Source organism: Hesperophylax consimilis, chromosome 11 (assembly GCF_061612785.1).
Source record: "Hesperophylax consimilis isolate HC1 chromosome 11, BYU_Hcon_1.0, whole genome shotgun sequence".
Taxonomy (NCBI): Eukaryota; Metazoa; Arthropoda; class Insecta; order Trichoptera; family Limnephilidae; genus Hesperophylax; species Hesperophylax consimilis.
The window spans coordinates 22972298-22988686 of NC_142846.1; the positions used below are offsets into that span (position 1 = coordinate 22972298).

The 16389-nt window shown below is 34.4% G+C and overlaps 1 protein-coding gene across 3 annotated transcripts in view; it reads left to right on the forward strand.

The window, feature by feature from the left end:
* Kdm3 (Lysine demethylase 3) overlaps positions 1-16389 on the forward strand; it is a 441386-nt gene that overhangs the window by 263454 nt on the left and 161543 nt on the right. For all 3 annotated transcript variants that reach the window (XM_089637379.1, XM_089637377.1, XM_089637380.1), the window contains exon 7: positions 12790-12868. In XM_089637379.1, coding sequence (XP_089493505.1) covers positions 12790-12868 — 79 coding nt within the window. The remainder of the gene's footprint in view (positions 1-12789; positions 12869-16389) is intronic.

Below are 16389 nucleotides of genomic sequence, written 5' to 3' on the forward strand. Positions count from 1 at the left end.
TCTGCCTACCCCTGCGGGGAAACGGCGTGATGGTTAGTTAGTTAGCTATTTAGTCATAAAGTTTATCTTCAAACCAAGTGATTCGAGAGCTTCCGCAGTATCTTCGTAACTCTCTGCACTAGTTAGATCGAATTTGGAAAAGATTTTGAACACAGAATCCTCAAAATCATAATTTTTCTGTATGTATTCAAGAGTTCTCCTGTGTACCTCATTGGCTTATTTTTTTAATTGATCCTGATCGACCTCAAAAACTTTATGTTTCTTATTATTTTGGCACCGTAAAATTCATCGTGCATTCACTCAGTCAGACAGTCACGCGCTCTGCGCCGTGATGGTCGTCTGGTTCGCTGCCACCTCCCGGTCTGACCCGGAGATATCGATGTAAAACCCGTAGCCCGGACATGCACCATGCAAACCCGTAGACTCCGGGTCAAACCCGGAGAGGTGGCAGCCCTATATGTAGTGTTATAATATATATTTTAATATTATTATCAGATCATCTATTAGATATAGATACCTCTTAGAAAAAAAATCATCACCCAATCTCTTTAATCCGTGACTATCGCATTCTTTCATTTCGATTATCAGAAAATTAGCACAATGAAATTGATACTAGTCGGAAATCCTTTCATGATAATAATATGTGCTTTACCTGATGATTACGATTATGATTACTGATGACGTATATGCCTTGGAAAAACGTCTCAACCGCAAACCGAATGAATGCCCCGACATGCAGGATGTACAATCGGAATGATGTTATCTTATGATGCAAATCACATGCGCGTGTTTATTTTTGTGTAAACAATGTCTTTCGTAACACCTTTTTCTTTTTCTACTTATTTTTGCGGTGGGTTCCCAGAAATCGTTTTTCATAATCTTAGTCATATCTCACGCTTATCATTCTTCAAATATAAACAAAACAAGCAAGGATTTGCTTGAACTTTAGCGTCATTTGTAGAACGGTTTATGAAATAGCTGATTAATGTGTTTACGGTAAATGTTAATTACCAAATGCAACTTTTTCGTTATTTGTGAAATGATCACGCGACAATAATTATTGAAGTATTTCACTTATCAGAATCTTCGTCAAATATACAAACCTTGGGGATTCCCATTTACCTCCTCTAGGAAAGCACCTTTACATCGTCCAGCAACCTTTAGCGAATTTCGGGATTATTATTGAGAAACCTCATTCAGTAGTGTCCCAGTTTTGTGTATGTAGTTTCTTCAAACAATTAGCACAGCTCGTGACATCTTTGTCATGTACGACTCCAAAGATTCATTATTCCTTTAAAAAATATCCATACCTTTTTACCATAATCGTGAGGCTAATACTTTGAGACGCACCTTAACACTGCACACTGGTCTGATGAATGTATTACAGATATTCAATTGAGATTCTTTGTAGACCGTTGTAACATATCTTGACCAGAGGGGTTCTTCCAACCCCTCCCTCGAGTTTCATCATCAAATTAAGTTATTAATAACTCATTGTTTCATTACCTAATGGCAATGGCATTATCCATTACCAAAGCTTAAAACCCTTGAAAGCTAACAGCTGTGAATTACGGCTGATTATTGATAAATTACCTGAAAGGCTTACATTCACCTGCCACAATAGTTCTTGCTTTGAGCGCCCACATTGCCTACAACGAGTTCGTAGAATTCCGTACCCAATAAGCAAATTAATCTTTGATGTCGCGCCCACTCTCATTGTTCCCGCCCCAACTATCCTGTTATTTTATACCAGTTACGATATTTATTTCACATAACCGGTTTCCTACCATGTCAGCGATTTTAAAACGTTAAGTACTCGCATGACCCACGCAATTTATATCCGAACAACAAAGCTCTTCATATTAGCAAAAATAATAATATCGATCTACGGTTTATTTTAAGTGGGTAATCCCTATTCGGATATGTTAATAAGGCGTTTTAATTTGCTATAATTTTACTCTCTTCCTGAGATGTTATTGTTTTTCGCTCGCCCTTTATTTATTGACTTTGTTTTATAAATTTATTTTTGGCACGATTTGTTTCAAAACCGTTTTGTAATACCCATCCATTTGTTGAATTCATAATGGAAATATAGCGTAAAATAGGCGCTGTCGAAAATTACTGTTGTTATTATTGCTTTGTATTTTTTTTAGTATCTACTATTTCATTTTTTTCTATTTTAATATTTTCTTCTTCTTGTTGTGTCATCTTTGTTGACAAGGTGTTAGTCCATCTTGGTCCAGTCTAGTTCATCGAATTCCTCATTCATGACACTCACCGGTTTTCTATTTCACGTTTCCCCCGTATTTTTCATATTATAATAAGTTGATGAACATGGCAGTTTCAAATATTACTCATTTCTTACTTTATGCGAAGTAACATACTTAATTCATCAGATCACGAGTTGTTAAATATTCTGCAATGTCTATTATCGTGTCATAATGTTGTGTCTAATGTTTTGCTATGAAAATCATTTAAAATTATTTACTGTTCTTTGTAAAGTGTCGCTATCATTATGTTCAGTGGGTCGGTATTTAAAAAAATCTTCTGTGCTAATCGTTGACCTTGAACTAAAGCACCGCATTCCTTGGCTTTCTTTAGAACAAGTGCTGAAAGGAGGTCATTAAATATTTGTTTGTTATGCTCTTATAATTACTTTACCCGCTAAATGCGTCAACAGACTTGAGTATTTTTATTAAGAAAACATATTATTTACATTTTGTGGCGTATAAATGCGATAAAGAAAATTCATAGTAAAAAAATATCTGGGCTTAAAGTAGAGTCATTTTTGTGTCACGCAGAACCCCGTAATTCTTTTAATTTTTTAATCATGTTAATAAAATATTGCGTTCTATTTTAAGGTTAGTTGAATCACGGGTTTTTTGATACCTACCTAATGATTAATTTTATTATACATTGTAACTAACCTACGTCACGTGGATTTATAAAAAAAACATTTAATGACTCGTTTGAAGTTTGAACCGAATGAATTTGCGTTTGACATCCAATTTCAAATATTTACCTTTACTGTTCAGATCAATACGGATACTGGGGTAGCTCTTAAGAATGCCAATAGTGTTAGCACCTCAGAAATCATGCAGTTGTCGAGAAAGAAAAGCATCAATAGCTGTTGAGAAATTGAAGAGGATGAAGAAACAGTAATATTGGTGCCTGTGGTATCCTAGATAATAGTTCAATAAATTTCCCATAGATGGCACATAGCTGTCGGCAATGCAGTGATTGAGACTAATAAATCTTATTGCAATCTCAAGGTCGAGGCCCAGAACCATTTCTACTGCAAATTGTTATCTATCACAAATAAAGTCAAAAGTGTTTTGTTGACCCCGGAGTTTTTATTTAAAAGAGTTCATGAGGCAAACCCGGAGCTAAAACAGAGTCAATGTTCCGCCTTCATCGGGAGGAACATTGACTGTGTGTAACTAGTAAGATATGTTGTGAAACCGGAAGACACCAAACACCCATTGGAATCTGAATGGAATAAAGTGTACCATGGGAGATAGCTCAATATTGATATAGCCTATAGCCTAGTCTGATGCTAATGCAAATCTTGGAAATTAACCGACTTCCCAACATCCGATCGATCTGAAACTCGAGAGATGGACTCGTTGTCAATGACAATGCATTATATCACTTAGGTGGCAATCTTTTGCATACAAGCGGACATATACGCATTTCTTTGAAATCGGATGGCATTACAACAGTTAATGCACGAAATATACCTCCCCGTTCGCATTTGTCGCGGTTCGTAGATTAGTCGACTCCAGTTCCTGGGTATGATGGTTCAATACTCAGTCAAACCATTTTTTTAAAGACATTTTAAAATAGATGAAATCAAATCAACAAACTTTGTTTTTACGGGTTGATTTCTGAATATTAAAAAATTACTAATGACTCAGACGTTATTGAAATTGGCTGAAATTTTGAGGTCGCAATGTCAAGTAAATACAATCATAAGCCACAAAGCTTTGATATTATCCATTTAACTCTTCATATTTTTCATTTGTTCAATAACAATTGGCGAAAAAAGCTAAAATTTCGGATGAAGCCGAAGGCAATGTATTTTCAATAAGGAAATTACGTATTCATTTATTGTTATTGTTATGCGTATTGAATAATCATGAATACATGGTAAAAATAAGGTTATGAATACGAAGCGTGTAGAATTTGATATCGAATTAATATCACATGGCATAGATATTATATACTAAGCATAATTATGATGAAAATAATTTCTTTGTTTTGTAAGCAACCTCTTCGTTCTGAAAATAATTTAATGTTATCTGCATTCGCTTGGCCTCCTTCTGAGTTTTGAACAACAAGAAGAGAGAAATAAATGTCAAAGAAAAGTTGAGGTTAGGTGTAAGTAAAACTTATCACTGATAATAATTTAAAAACTTATTTTGACGGGTCGGATTAAATCCTTTAATTGGCTCCCCTCTTGGTTGTACCCAAGTTTTAAAAGGTCAAAGCAGATTATTATTTTTTTAACTCTCCACGGGAGGCCCCGTGGAAAATAATTTCCCTCTGTTATTTTGGGGGTACAGGGTCTTTTTGAGGAAAGCAAGTAGTAAACCTGGTTCTTGAATAGACCAATGTTATAGGAGGCAGAAAACACCTACATAAGTTTAAGAGAGTCTCTTCACGGAGAAAAATGAGTATTGCTGATTTATAAAAATCCGGTTAAAAACGGGATTGCAGGTCGTTTCAGGCCGTTACTAAATATTTTTTTATGATCACGTTTCTACATCGTGATAACACACTCGTATTTTACTGCGTATCATTCGCTAAAGGCCTGCAATCCCGTTTTCAACCGGATTAGAAATACTTTGAGGTGATTCACAATAAATTAGCAATAATTTACATGAGTAAGTTTTCTCCGTGTACCATTGTAGATTTGACAAGAACGTGATGTTTAAAAAATAAATAAAACAGATTTAGTGAGTTGTTGTAAAGACAGCTATCAACAACTTAACTCATAGACAGACAAAACTCTTTTATTTAGTTACAAAGGAAAATATACAAGCTCTGATGAGAGACGATCATTCAGAATAGTAAAATCATTTGATTTGACTTTAGATGTGTTTTATGACCAGATCTGAATAGCCACTAGGCCAAGTACTTTCCAATAACCCCCTGTTCCTCCTCCAGTTTCACAAAATTTCTAAAAATGCTGATTCCATGGTTCTACTTGCACAAAGTATATCTTGTCCCAAAAAATATAGTCATTTTAAGCTATTTTGATTCTGAACTGTTCTCTCTCACCAAAGCGATACTTTGTCAATGTCAATCATTCAAAAATAAATTATAATTTATTCGTATTCTCTCTTTTCGCGCTTTCAGCTTGTCGACAATCAAAACAGCCCAGAACAACCAAATAAAAGCTCAAAATAGAACATTTAATGTATTTCCCATAATAATCTATGATCTATAAAGTGACATAATATATGCGCAGCTCTAAAACAGCTGTCGGCGAGTAACTGTCTCAAAGCGATGGTGACTTTATTCGCTCGTTGTATATAGACTGTAGATGTAGACGCTATCTGACGCGGAAAGGAAATGCTTGGAGCTCTGCCAAAGTGCTGTAATTCCGCCCCAGGTCGACTGCAGCCCGTAATGTTTTCATAAAGTGTTTTTATTGTTTTCAATTTCACGAGCCGTGTGTATTATTTTAAAAGCCGCATATTCGCAGCTCTATTTGACTGAGCATTTCCTGGAGTCCATAGTGGAGTTCTGATGCCTATCCTGATTAATGAATTGTCAAATAAATGGCGACAGTTACTTAAATGCTGGAGAACTGACATCCCCGAAAGAGGGATTCGAAAATATTTATTTAACGTTTCCTAGCGTTTATTAAGTGGAATTTTTCAATAGGGTAATCGACAATCACGCCAACAAGGCATATAACTTCTAGAAGAAGGACGAAAATATATCCATTCCGAAAACTATTCTTATAAGATAAATAAGTTAAATAAACATAAAAATGAGGAAATCATAAGAATAATGAAGTAACACCAACCCAACAACCCACAGTCAACAAACATGAAGATGGGGAAATAAACAAACATGAATATGGATCTACAAGCTTGAAGATTGGGAATCTAGAAACACAGAAAACACTCATAAAGATGTAAAAATCAAAAAACATGAAGATGATGTCTACCAACTTAAAGATGAGGAAATCAACAAACATGAGGATGAGATCTACAAACACGAGGAAATCATAAAAATATGAACTAACACCAACACAACAACATACAGTTCGCCTCGATGTCTTTAGTAGTCTATAATAAAAATAAAATATATTCCAATGTCAACAGTTGAAATTGTATTATCTATCTAGTATTTTCGTAATCGATTGATTTTCCGAAGTGATTTTCTGAAATCATCCCTGATGTATGCCAGTAATGCGTGGAACTGGCATAGAATGCAGTAGAAAATATAGATTGAAGTTGTGTTTGTCTCATAAATTAAAATATTCGAAAATAATGCACTAATTTATATCTGCAAAATAAACCGAATTTAGAAATGGAAGCTTAAATGGTTTGGACATTTAGTGTGGAGAAACGAAGAAATAAGTGTTTAGAATAATAATATGTAACTTTATGATGCGGTGGTAAATTCTGTTTCAATATTGAATACATTCTTAGAATTGCCAAATTCCTCAGTAATGTTTCCACGTGTAGCTTTTGTGAGGTCTTGTAATACATACTTCAAACAATATTGCAAGAATAATGGCCCTCCAAATAAAGCTTTGTTAGATTATAATTTCTAAGAAGCTTTTCATTTCCTTGTTTACTCTCTCAATCACCACACGTAGCTTCTCCGTCCTTTTGGGTGAATAAGTAAATCTTTATATAAAATGTCCGACACATTTTCTGTCATGGATTCTGCTCTCGTCTCCCCTACCTCTATTTCTCCACCCCACTTGATCCTCCCGATCCTCCCTTTTCTCCCTTTCCCCCCTCGTCCCCTGCAGCGAAGAAGATATCTTTTGTTTATCAACATCGTTTGCGTTCCCCCATAATACCCACCATCGCCTTTCTTCTCGTAATATTCTCCATTTTTCATTCTGTCGGCTTTTCCCGACCGTAAAACGTCTCATCCTTTCGGGAAACGCAGAGAGATACTTCTAAGACATGTTTTCCAAGAAAGAATTCTTAATTATTTTCATGCCGCATTTGTTTCTGAAAAATTACCGACCGTTTTAAAGTTGATATATGTCTTTTATTAAAAATAATTATCTCGGTCTTGTCATAAGCTTCTTGCTTCGTTTACATTTAGGCATTGTCTAATAAATGCACGTTAAACTGATTCTTGACATTATCCGATTCAAGTATTTCAATCACTTGTAATGGTTTAATTAAACAAATATTTGTCTAAAGGAAAACGATGCTCTTTATAGTGCATTGTCTTCCTGGGGCGTTCCCGTCTCCTTTCTAAAGACATTGAACCGTCTTTCCGCTCTAAGTGTCTCATATTTCAAGTTAAATTATCATTGTTAGGCTGTTTTTTTACATGACTAATCGTACGAATCAAGTATATACAAATAGTAATAATAATAATGATCTTTATTCCAGAAACTAATTACATCATGTTTTTGTGTATATATTATAGCTACTAGTAGTACATTTTACACACAATATATTTTTTTCCTACTTCTCTTGATTCTATCTACAATAATATAATGTACACTCATCTTCCAACCACAAGCTAATGCTTCTCTGGAAGAGTAGTATTAAATATTGTCATTGTAAATTGTACACTTTATTACTTGTATTTACTTTTTCCTATAAAAAATAAAATTCATGGAAATTAATGTGTTTTCTTAATATAACTAATTTATGATGTTAATTCATTGCTCAGACATTACTGCAACTATTGACACACCCAATTACGAACCCGTTGACAAACTGATATCTAGCTGTCTAACGGGACTTAATCGTAATTATGTAACATTTAAATAAATAAATATTAAAAATTATCATTCTTTTGCAGTTATTTATAAATACTTTAATAATAATTAAGGTTTATTAGTCCAACAACAAAAAGAACTACAAATGCCAAAACTACGCTTTCCCATGATAAAAAGAAATCTATCAGGTTAACCAAAAACCAAATATTGTTCCGCTAACTGTGTCAAGACTGGGGCAAATTTGATCTTGTTTCACAGACAATAAAAAGTATTACTTATTTACGATTGCAAAGCAACCGAAAAAGCGAAGCTTAAGATGTTATTTTCTCTTTTATTTCATTCAATCCGATTTCTAATAAGAAGTTATTTGTCTAAATTTCGACAGCACCAGATAAACGGATCAATCGATCAATCTTACTTAACCGGATCGTTGATAATGTAGGTTGGCTCTTTTTAAGGTAGTGGCCGCGTAGGAAGGCCCTGAACTAATTCTGAATATCTAATTATTCTCTAACAACTTTCAACTCTTCAACTTTCCACTTTGATTAACACTTGCTTTATTAATCATCTCTAAATGAGATAAATTTGTTGACCTCTCAATGCTAAATCCAACTTCCATCATTTTAATTCAAATTAGGTACCTTGTTATATTTAATATTAGTAGGTACTTTCCGGCTCGACTCTCTATTTTGTGAATATATATTTGAAAATGTAGAACAAAATAATATCATGTCTTTATTTTTAAATTCAGTTCAGTACTAAAAATTGCCCTAAACATCACTTTGTAATCTGCTAACTGTAATCTGTAATCTCAAGCAGTACTACAAATTATTTATCTGTAAATTCTATACCGGTGGTTGGCAAAATGTCCAAGGCTGCGTATACGCACGCGAGCCGAACCACAAATTATGGGAATGGAACGAAGCAATCGCAATTCGCTTTCGGTTGCTTCGGTCCTTTCTCATAATTCGTGAACAAATTTATACGCAGCATAAGGTATCCAGTGACAAAATCCGTAAACTGTAATCTGTCTAATTTTATTAAATACATAATAAAATGTCTAACAGGTGCAGTTTGAAAATCAGTGAGGGCATTTTCAAAGGTTTCACCTAAAATTTCAGTACGAATTTAATATAGAAATGGAAACCTTATGCACTTTTCTGATTACCCATATAAAATTTACAGAAAAGTAATTAATTATTAAATTAAATTATTATCTCAATTAAATAATGTATTATTTGAAAAAAGTCTAATAACATATCTTATCAAATACTTTTGGTACGTTTTTAATTAAAACGGAAAATGAGAGCAAGTATGTCCAGTCTGTAGTCTTTTGTAAGAGAATTCAGTGCCAGGTATTTTAAAATATGCGGATACCATGTCGGAAAAATGTTTCATTTGAAGCTCGTAGGAAGCATTTGAAATTCCGCCAGTAACAGGATATTTGGAATAGCATTCCTCTTTGTAGGGATTCTGTTTACTCTCTTATTACTTTGTGCGGAATCGGGGAGGGGGTGGAGCTCGAGGGTTCACCCGTGCGGAAAGCGCCGGTCAGCCATTTTACTAATCCACTTCACCGTCCCGACGTCCCACCCGCCTGCAATATCGCGTGCGAGAATTACACTAATCAGCGATCTGCACCGAAACCTCCCTACGTAAATGCCGCGGCACTAATAGCTAATATGACCTCTGATCTAGTCCAAACACAGATAATTTCTTGCATGATGGATAATGGGTTGAAATTACTGATGTACCTTTTTATGAAATTCAATATAAATGGGTAAAAAAGATTTTCATATGGTACATAATATATACGAACTCCTGTGAGGCAGGAATAGCAAAAAATATTGTTATTAAATGCTACCCAGATAAGTAAAGGAAAAAACAAGCATGCGCGATAAACCAACATAACTCACTCTTTTCACTAAGAAAGATAGTCCTGTTACTGTTGTAGCCTTCTCTTTCTGTTTCATTCGTTGTTCATGAAAAAGGGGAGAGGTTAAAATGAATCCATCAATGTTTTTTTTATGGTTTCTAATAATGTTACCGTACGTACACTTAGCCATTTCGTAGATTTTTAGTTATGAAGGTTTTATGCTGTTGTAATAATAATATGTATTTGTACCATAAAGAAGATTTTGTGGAAATACATTAAAAATAAAATAAATAAAAATGGCTTACTGTCACACCTCCCGAACTTACCCAAGGCCTGGTTCTAATAAACTTCACACATATTAGGCTTAGAATTGCCTAGATCTGCCGCTAGAGGCGCTGTTGTGTCTAGAGTCATTAATACAGGGAAGTGTTGTCTACATTCGTAAGATTGTACGTATCCATTTCCCTCGTAAAGTAACTCACGAAATATTTGAACTGCTTAGGATGCAGAGCTATATGTAAATAAAATAACATGTTTACGTCAACTCGTTTTCCAGTGATGAACTATTTACCTTGAAACGTGTGGAATCGCGACAAACTCTGCGATTCACACGATCCGCAATTTGCAATAACAAATTAAGGTCACTTGACTGGTTCACTTGTGTTTGTCAATCTCGATGAGTGGCCATTTACATAGCGTCGTGACATAGCAAGTATTTAATATAAACGCGAGACGAGTTTGCCTCATTTATAATTATTAATGATAGCTAATTATTATTGTCAAGTTTACCAAGAAACCATTGCACAATAATCATTTATGTGTTTTTTTTGCTGAATGGTATTTTATTTAATGGAACCAACAAGTATGGGGTCTCATCTTTTGACAATAAAATCAATTTATCATCTCTCCACAACTCACGATGAACATGTCATTGTGATCGGAAACTTGTTTTGTTGATATAAACATTGTACACAGGAAAGTTGTGTGTTCATTTCGTTACGCCAGGGCTTTCTTAAATTTGCTTCCTAAAACTTAAAAGTTGATTTTGCACTGTACCAATTTCACCCAGCTTCTAATATCTTCTGACCGATATCATAAATCATAATACGTAATTAAATTAAATTTTATTTTCAAGATGTTATAAAAAGTTTGAAAGAAAAAACATTAAAACATTGAAAGAAAAGAAAGGAGAAAATTAATCGTGAATTTATGTTTTCATTCGCCTTGAATGAAGATTCCATGTTCGCATGTCTTTCAAGTCAAATAATAAACTCAATTACGTACCTCCCTGAAATCTTTCTGGGAAATGTAAACTTTATCCGCACGCTTCCTGCTAAAGCTTTTGGCTAAAACTTCCCCTCACCCCGACACTTCTTGTAACACATTAATATAGGCAATATAAACTAACTCATCAAAAGGGCAGAAGCAGACAAAGAATGGATTATTTATTTCTCAATCTATTTATGTTAATGATATTTTCTATGAAGGTGCCCATTGTTTCCTAAAACTCTTCAGTGGTATTTATCCTCGATGTATGGTATTCCCAAAATCGGAGAGATCACATTTTTAAACACGATTGCCATTAATTGTTAATTTCAACAAATTGATCAAATGGGCATTAAACGTTACGTAGCAAACACACAACCCAAATACATGCTGTTGGTAATTTTAGTAATGTGCTGAAAAGCAGCAGTATTGCTTCCCTAATATGTTGTACGTCTCGGGATCAGATTCACGGGTAAAATTGGGGAAAACATATTTCGACGCATATACACTTATTAATTTCAACCAATTGATCAAAAGGGCGTTAAACGGTATATTCCAAGCACACAGACTTTAGGATTTTTTGTTTAAGTGCCAGGAAAACACTACCTTGCTTGATGTGTTGTACTTCTCGGGATCGCGTTTGCGTGAAATTCGGAAATAGAGAAAAGTGGGTGGGTTTAGGCAAGATTCTCCCTCGGTTTTCCAGCTTCTTCCCAACCCTGGCGGGTTGTTCCCCCCGTTTCCATAGTCACTGCAATCGATGTTGCCCTTTCATCTTCCGTTCCCCCGGCGTCATCCATTAAGGCCAGCTTTACTGCGGGCGGCGACTTATTTCCCGACTTAATGTGCCGCTGGGTCAACTTCCAAATACCTCTACTTCGTACGCACTAAAGTGGAATTACCGTTCGCATTTATTCTCGCATTTCTCGTTACGTTTTATGATTAAAATTAATACGGATTTTTTTTGATGGAAAGAAACGACGTTAGGTTTATCGTATTTTGAAAAAGAAACTTGTCATGGCTAAAGAGCCCTTTAAAGACCTTTTACGCCTAATAATGTTGTTGTGAAAAATTATGACATGCTGTAAATAATGTTGAGTTTTTATATAAGTTCCGTTAAAACCAGTGATGTTTGGCAGTGAGGCGTGGAACTGGCAGAGAAGGGCGAAGGTAGAAATATGATTCAACACAACAAGGTCGATGTAAACCCATTAAACCTTTTGTCCACAAGAAAGCGAAACTATCTCTGTAAACAGATGAAGAGCGAATAGACAGGAAAGAAGTTTCAGGATAATATAAAATATATGACGTGCAAGTAGCTGACTACGCCTCAAGATCGGTTAAATCAAATAATATAAGAGTGAGTTGGAGCAGAGGAAGAATACGTATGAATGTGGGAGAAGTAAGAAGGGTTAAGAAGTACAAAGTTTTATTGCGAAACAACCCATCAATAATAGGTCAATAAAAAAAATTGGAGCACCTTCAAAATCGGGGTAGTAATTGTAACGTCATAATATATAATACTAAACATCTCCTTCCATTTTATTTCACTATGGGTTCTACAACTTTCCTCTCGAACCGAGTCGATTTACACTGATGAAACGTGACTAAATAAAAGAAACCCGCTTTTCCGCCGTTTTTCGGTTCATTCGTCATTGTGACTAAATATTTTGCATTATTATTTTCTAATTATATTTGTTTTTTATTGTTTCAGGCACGAGTGAGCAACAGGTCTACTGCGAGAGCCAAAAAAGCCGGAGCACTCCTGCCAGCCGTTATACAGAACGATAAAGGTAAGAATCTCTTGATATTTGGAATGGTTTGGAACAATTATATAAGAACTGATAGCACCATTTAAATATGGCACAGAATGTTCATCTCCACGCCAATTGTTTTCATGCACCATAATTGCGACACACTGGTGTAATATAATAATAATGATTTATTGTCTTCTTTTCTCAGTAACATATAGAGATAATGATATCCTCACTGGGATCTCCCGTGCTGAGGATTTAATTTACATATTTTAATTTAATTATAAGAAATTAATATTACAACAAAGTAACATATGAATTTAATTATAAACATATATCATGTAGTAGAATTTTTTTTTTAAATAATTTTAAAATAATTAAGATAGTGTTTTTTGTATAGTTTAGTTTAGTAGATTCGGTTTTAGTCTGTGTTTGATATCAGTATATTTTCTATTTCAGATCTCCCTGTATTAAGTATCCAGCTTTTTATTTGAGATTTAAATGTTATAATGTTGAGGTTTTTGAGTGAGAGTGGTATTTTACTGTAGAGTTTAATACTATGATATAAGAAGCTTTTTAGAATAAAACTGGAGGGAAAGATATTATTGATCAGAAAACATGTATTCATACAGATCAACAAACGCTGATTCTGAATGCATAAGTTTTATTATACGTAGCATTAATAAATCGTCATTTAAATACGATTAAAACTGTAAGACACAAAAACGCCCTGTTATTGGTCGGCGGGTTCTGACAGATCAAATACCGCTACCTCACGGGTCGGTTGGCCGCGTGCATTAGAATGGGGACAATTTTGTGCAAATTTGCTCTGCACAGACTCGCGCACGGGTTACTACTTTTGAAAACATATTATTTCAAAAGTATTCGTGTCTGGAAAAAAGTCAACCGAGAAAACCGAGATACGTATGACGTCACTCGTACCCCGTAATCGATCTTTTTGATGGGCTTTGAAAAACGCAAACTTTGAAAATTATTTTAACTATGAAATCAGCATTTGTGAAAAAAATACTGGTATTTAAGTTTAAAGCATTGAACGTTCGTTTTGTTTTTAGTTTGACTTGAATTCTTTATTGGTCTCTATTTTCATAGTATTACTTTCAAAATATCAATGACTACGAAAACTCTGTGAGCTTATACAAAAATAAATCAATGTATTTTATACCATTTCGCAAATCTAAAAAAAAAATAACGCAAGTATGCGTGAAAAAGGGTGTATTGCTTTTTATGAAGGAGTTCCACCAATTCCTTATACGAACTTCAAATGTGACGGGTAATAGACCCAGTCGTTTTATTTGCGACAATCTTTTTCGCTCAGTTTGTCCATGTTTTTTACACCATATATGGAGAAGATTAGCCCTCGGACAAGTCATAAGTTGTGATATTTTTAAACTCCCAGAAGAGAACTAAATTATAGATTACCGTTTTTCCCATACCACCGTGAAGATCACCAATTTTCTTGTGAAAATAATACTACATCGTTAAACTTGACGGCTTCCGAGCGTTCAATAGCCGTCCATTGATTTTATGATGAGAGTTGCAAATAAAGCGTCAGTAACTTCGTCTTTATTTATTTACCTATTTATTGAACACGAGTAATTAAACAGTCGAAACTTTACAAAAAGTGGAAATATAATATTTTATATCAGTACATAAATTATTAGAATGCATGTCAGTAGGTAGAATAAATACTTATTTTAGAATAATTACATATAATATGTCTTCATTTATAATGTCTAGCTTTTCCTTATCGTTCTTGAGATATCTTATTTCTAGCTCTCAAGGTAATTAGTTCGAAACTCTTAATTCAGTGAAATGGCAAGGAACGGATAAGTATCCGTGAACATACGAGTCAAATCGAATGGCGTAGATATTTACCTTAATGTCCCATAGAATAAGGTATTCAGCAGGATATCCAGAGACCTTATTTGCCAACTTATGTCGTGATAGAATTTCTACATTAAGATTTTATAGCCATGATTGTAGTGCTCATTCAATATGTGATATAATGTCATCCTTATTCAACTCGTATACTAATTGCCTAGGACTGTACTTAATACACCCTACACCTACAATGTTTTATGTAACATACAAAGTTCAGCAATCTCGCAATAAATTTAATTGCAGTAGAAAAACAGTTACCAATAATTGGTATGGACTCTTTTCTAGTATCATATTTGTAATTTCAATATATTATCATGCATAATGCATATAGTGTATATTCCCTTTACCTTGCCAATACAGTGTGCTTGTAATTAATTAATTTATTTTAGAAAATAATTATTTCTCATAAAACAGGGTGTGTTGGTGTTCTCCTTGATTAATTTACATCAAATATGTAAAATCTAGGAATCTAGCCTTATGCTTCTAATTCCTCAAGGATTTATTGACTTTGAAAGGTATCAATGTCGTTCATATCGCCTTATTAGTATTCCATTTCCATAGAACTCGGTAGGTAGGTAAGATACGCAAATCAACATCTATTTATTGAAATCCTCCTTAATAGATAAATTTGAATACACACTTCTAGATCCCAGACATGACGCACAATTAAAATAGTGCCTTAATAATTTATCTACACCGATAAGACAAGACAAAAGACGTCTTAATTACAAGCATCAACATTGAAAATACAACATACAACTTCAGATGTACGACCGTGTTTGTTCAGGTTTTAATAGGAAAGGTGGAGATGTTTGTGGAATCGCCAATTAGTGGGACTCTGCAGCAAACGGTGTTGGCACCATTTATGGATCTTATGCTGCTCAGTTCTGGCATGACCGTATTATGTGTGCGTATGTAACTTTAGTTAACACTTTCTCCCTGGCAAAATATTAAAATCAACACCGCTTTCTTCTCCAATGACAAAATGGACATCATGCGTGCCATTGAAAAATTATTTATTTTTGTAACATGTTAATTTTTGATGATGCAAGGCGAAATGCGGCATGCTTTTCTGATTGATAAATGTGTGACTAGTACAGGAACATTGAGGTTTTGTTTGGCACAGGCAGCATACTTGGCATAAGGAAATCGAGTTCGTAAGTGCTAAAAGTACAAATTAAAACTTACCGGGACTAGAGTTCAGTAGTTTCAGAAATGCCTCAGTTGATATTTCCTGACCAAAAAGCTTTATGATATTATTATAATTAGAATAAAATAACTTTGTTTTTGATCACCACTTTATTCTATATAAATATGTAATTTGTTTTATATAGGGTTTTCCAATAAGAGGTGTTATTTTGAATAGCCCGCTATCTCGGTAGATGTTACTTTTGAAGCTGTCATTTTTTGACATTTGACAAGTAGAAACTACGTCATTAATAAAAATGGAACGATACACGCTTCAACAACGCATTGAAATTATTAAAATTCACTTGAGTGAATCAAATGCAAATCCTTTTGAGTTATGAGGCCCATTTCCACCTCGGTGGCTTCGTCAACAAGCAAAATTGTCGCATCTGGGGCTAGGAAAACCCAAGAGTTATTGTTGAAAAGCCTCTCTATCCTCAAAATGTGACTTTTTGGTGCGGTTTATGATC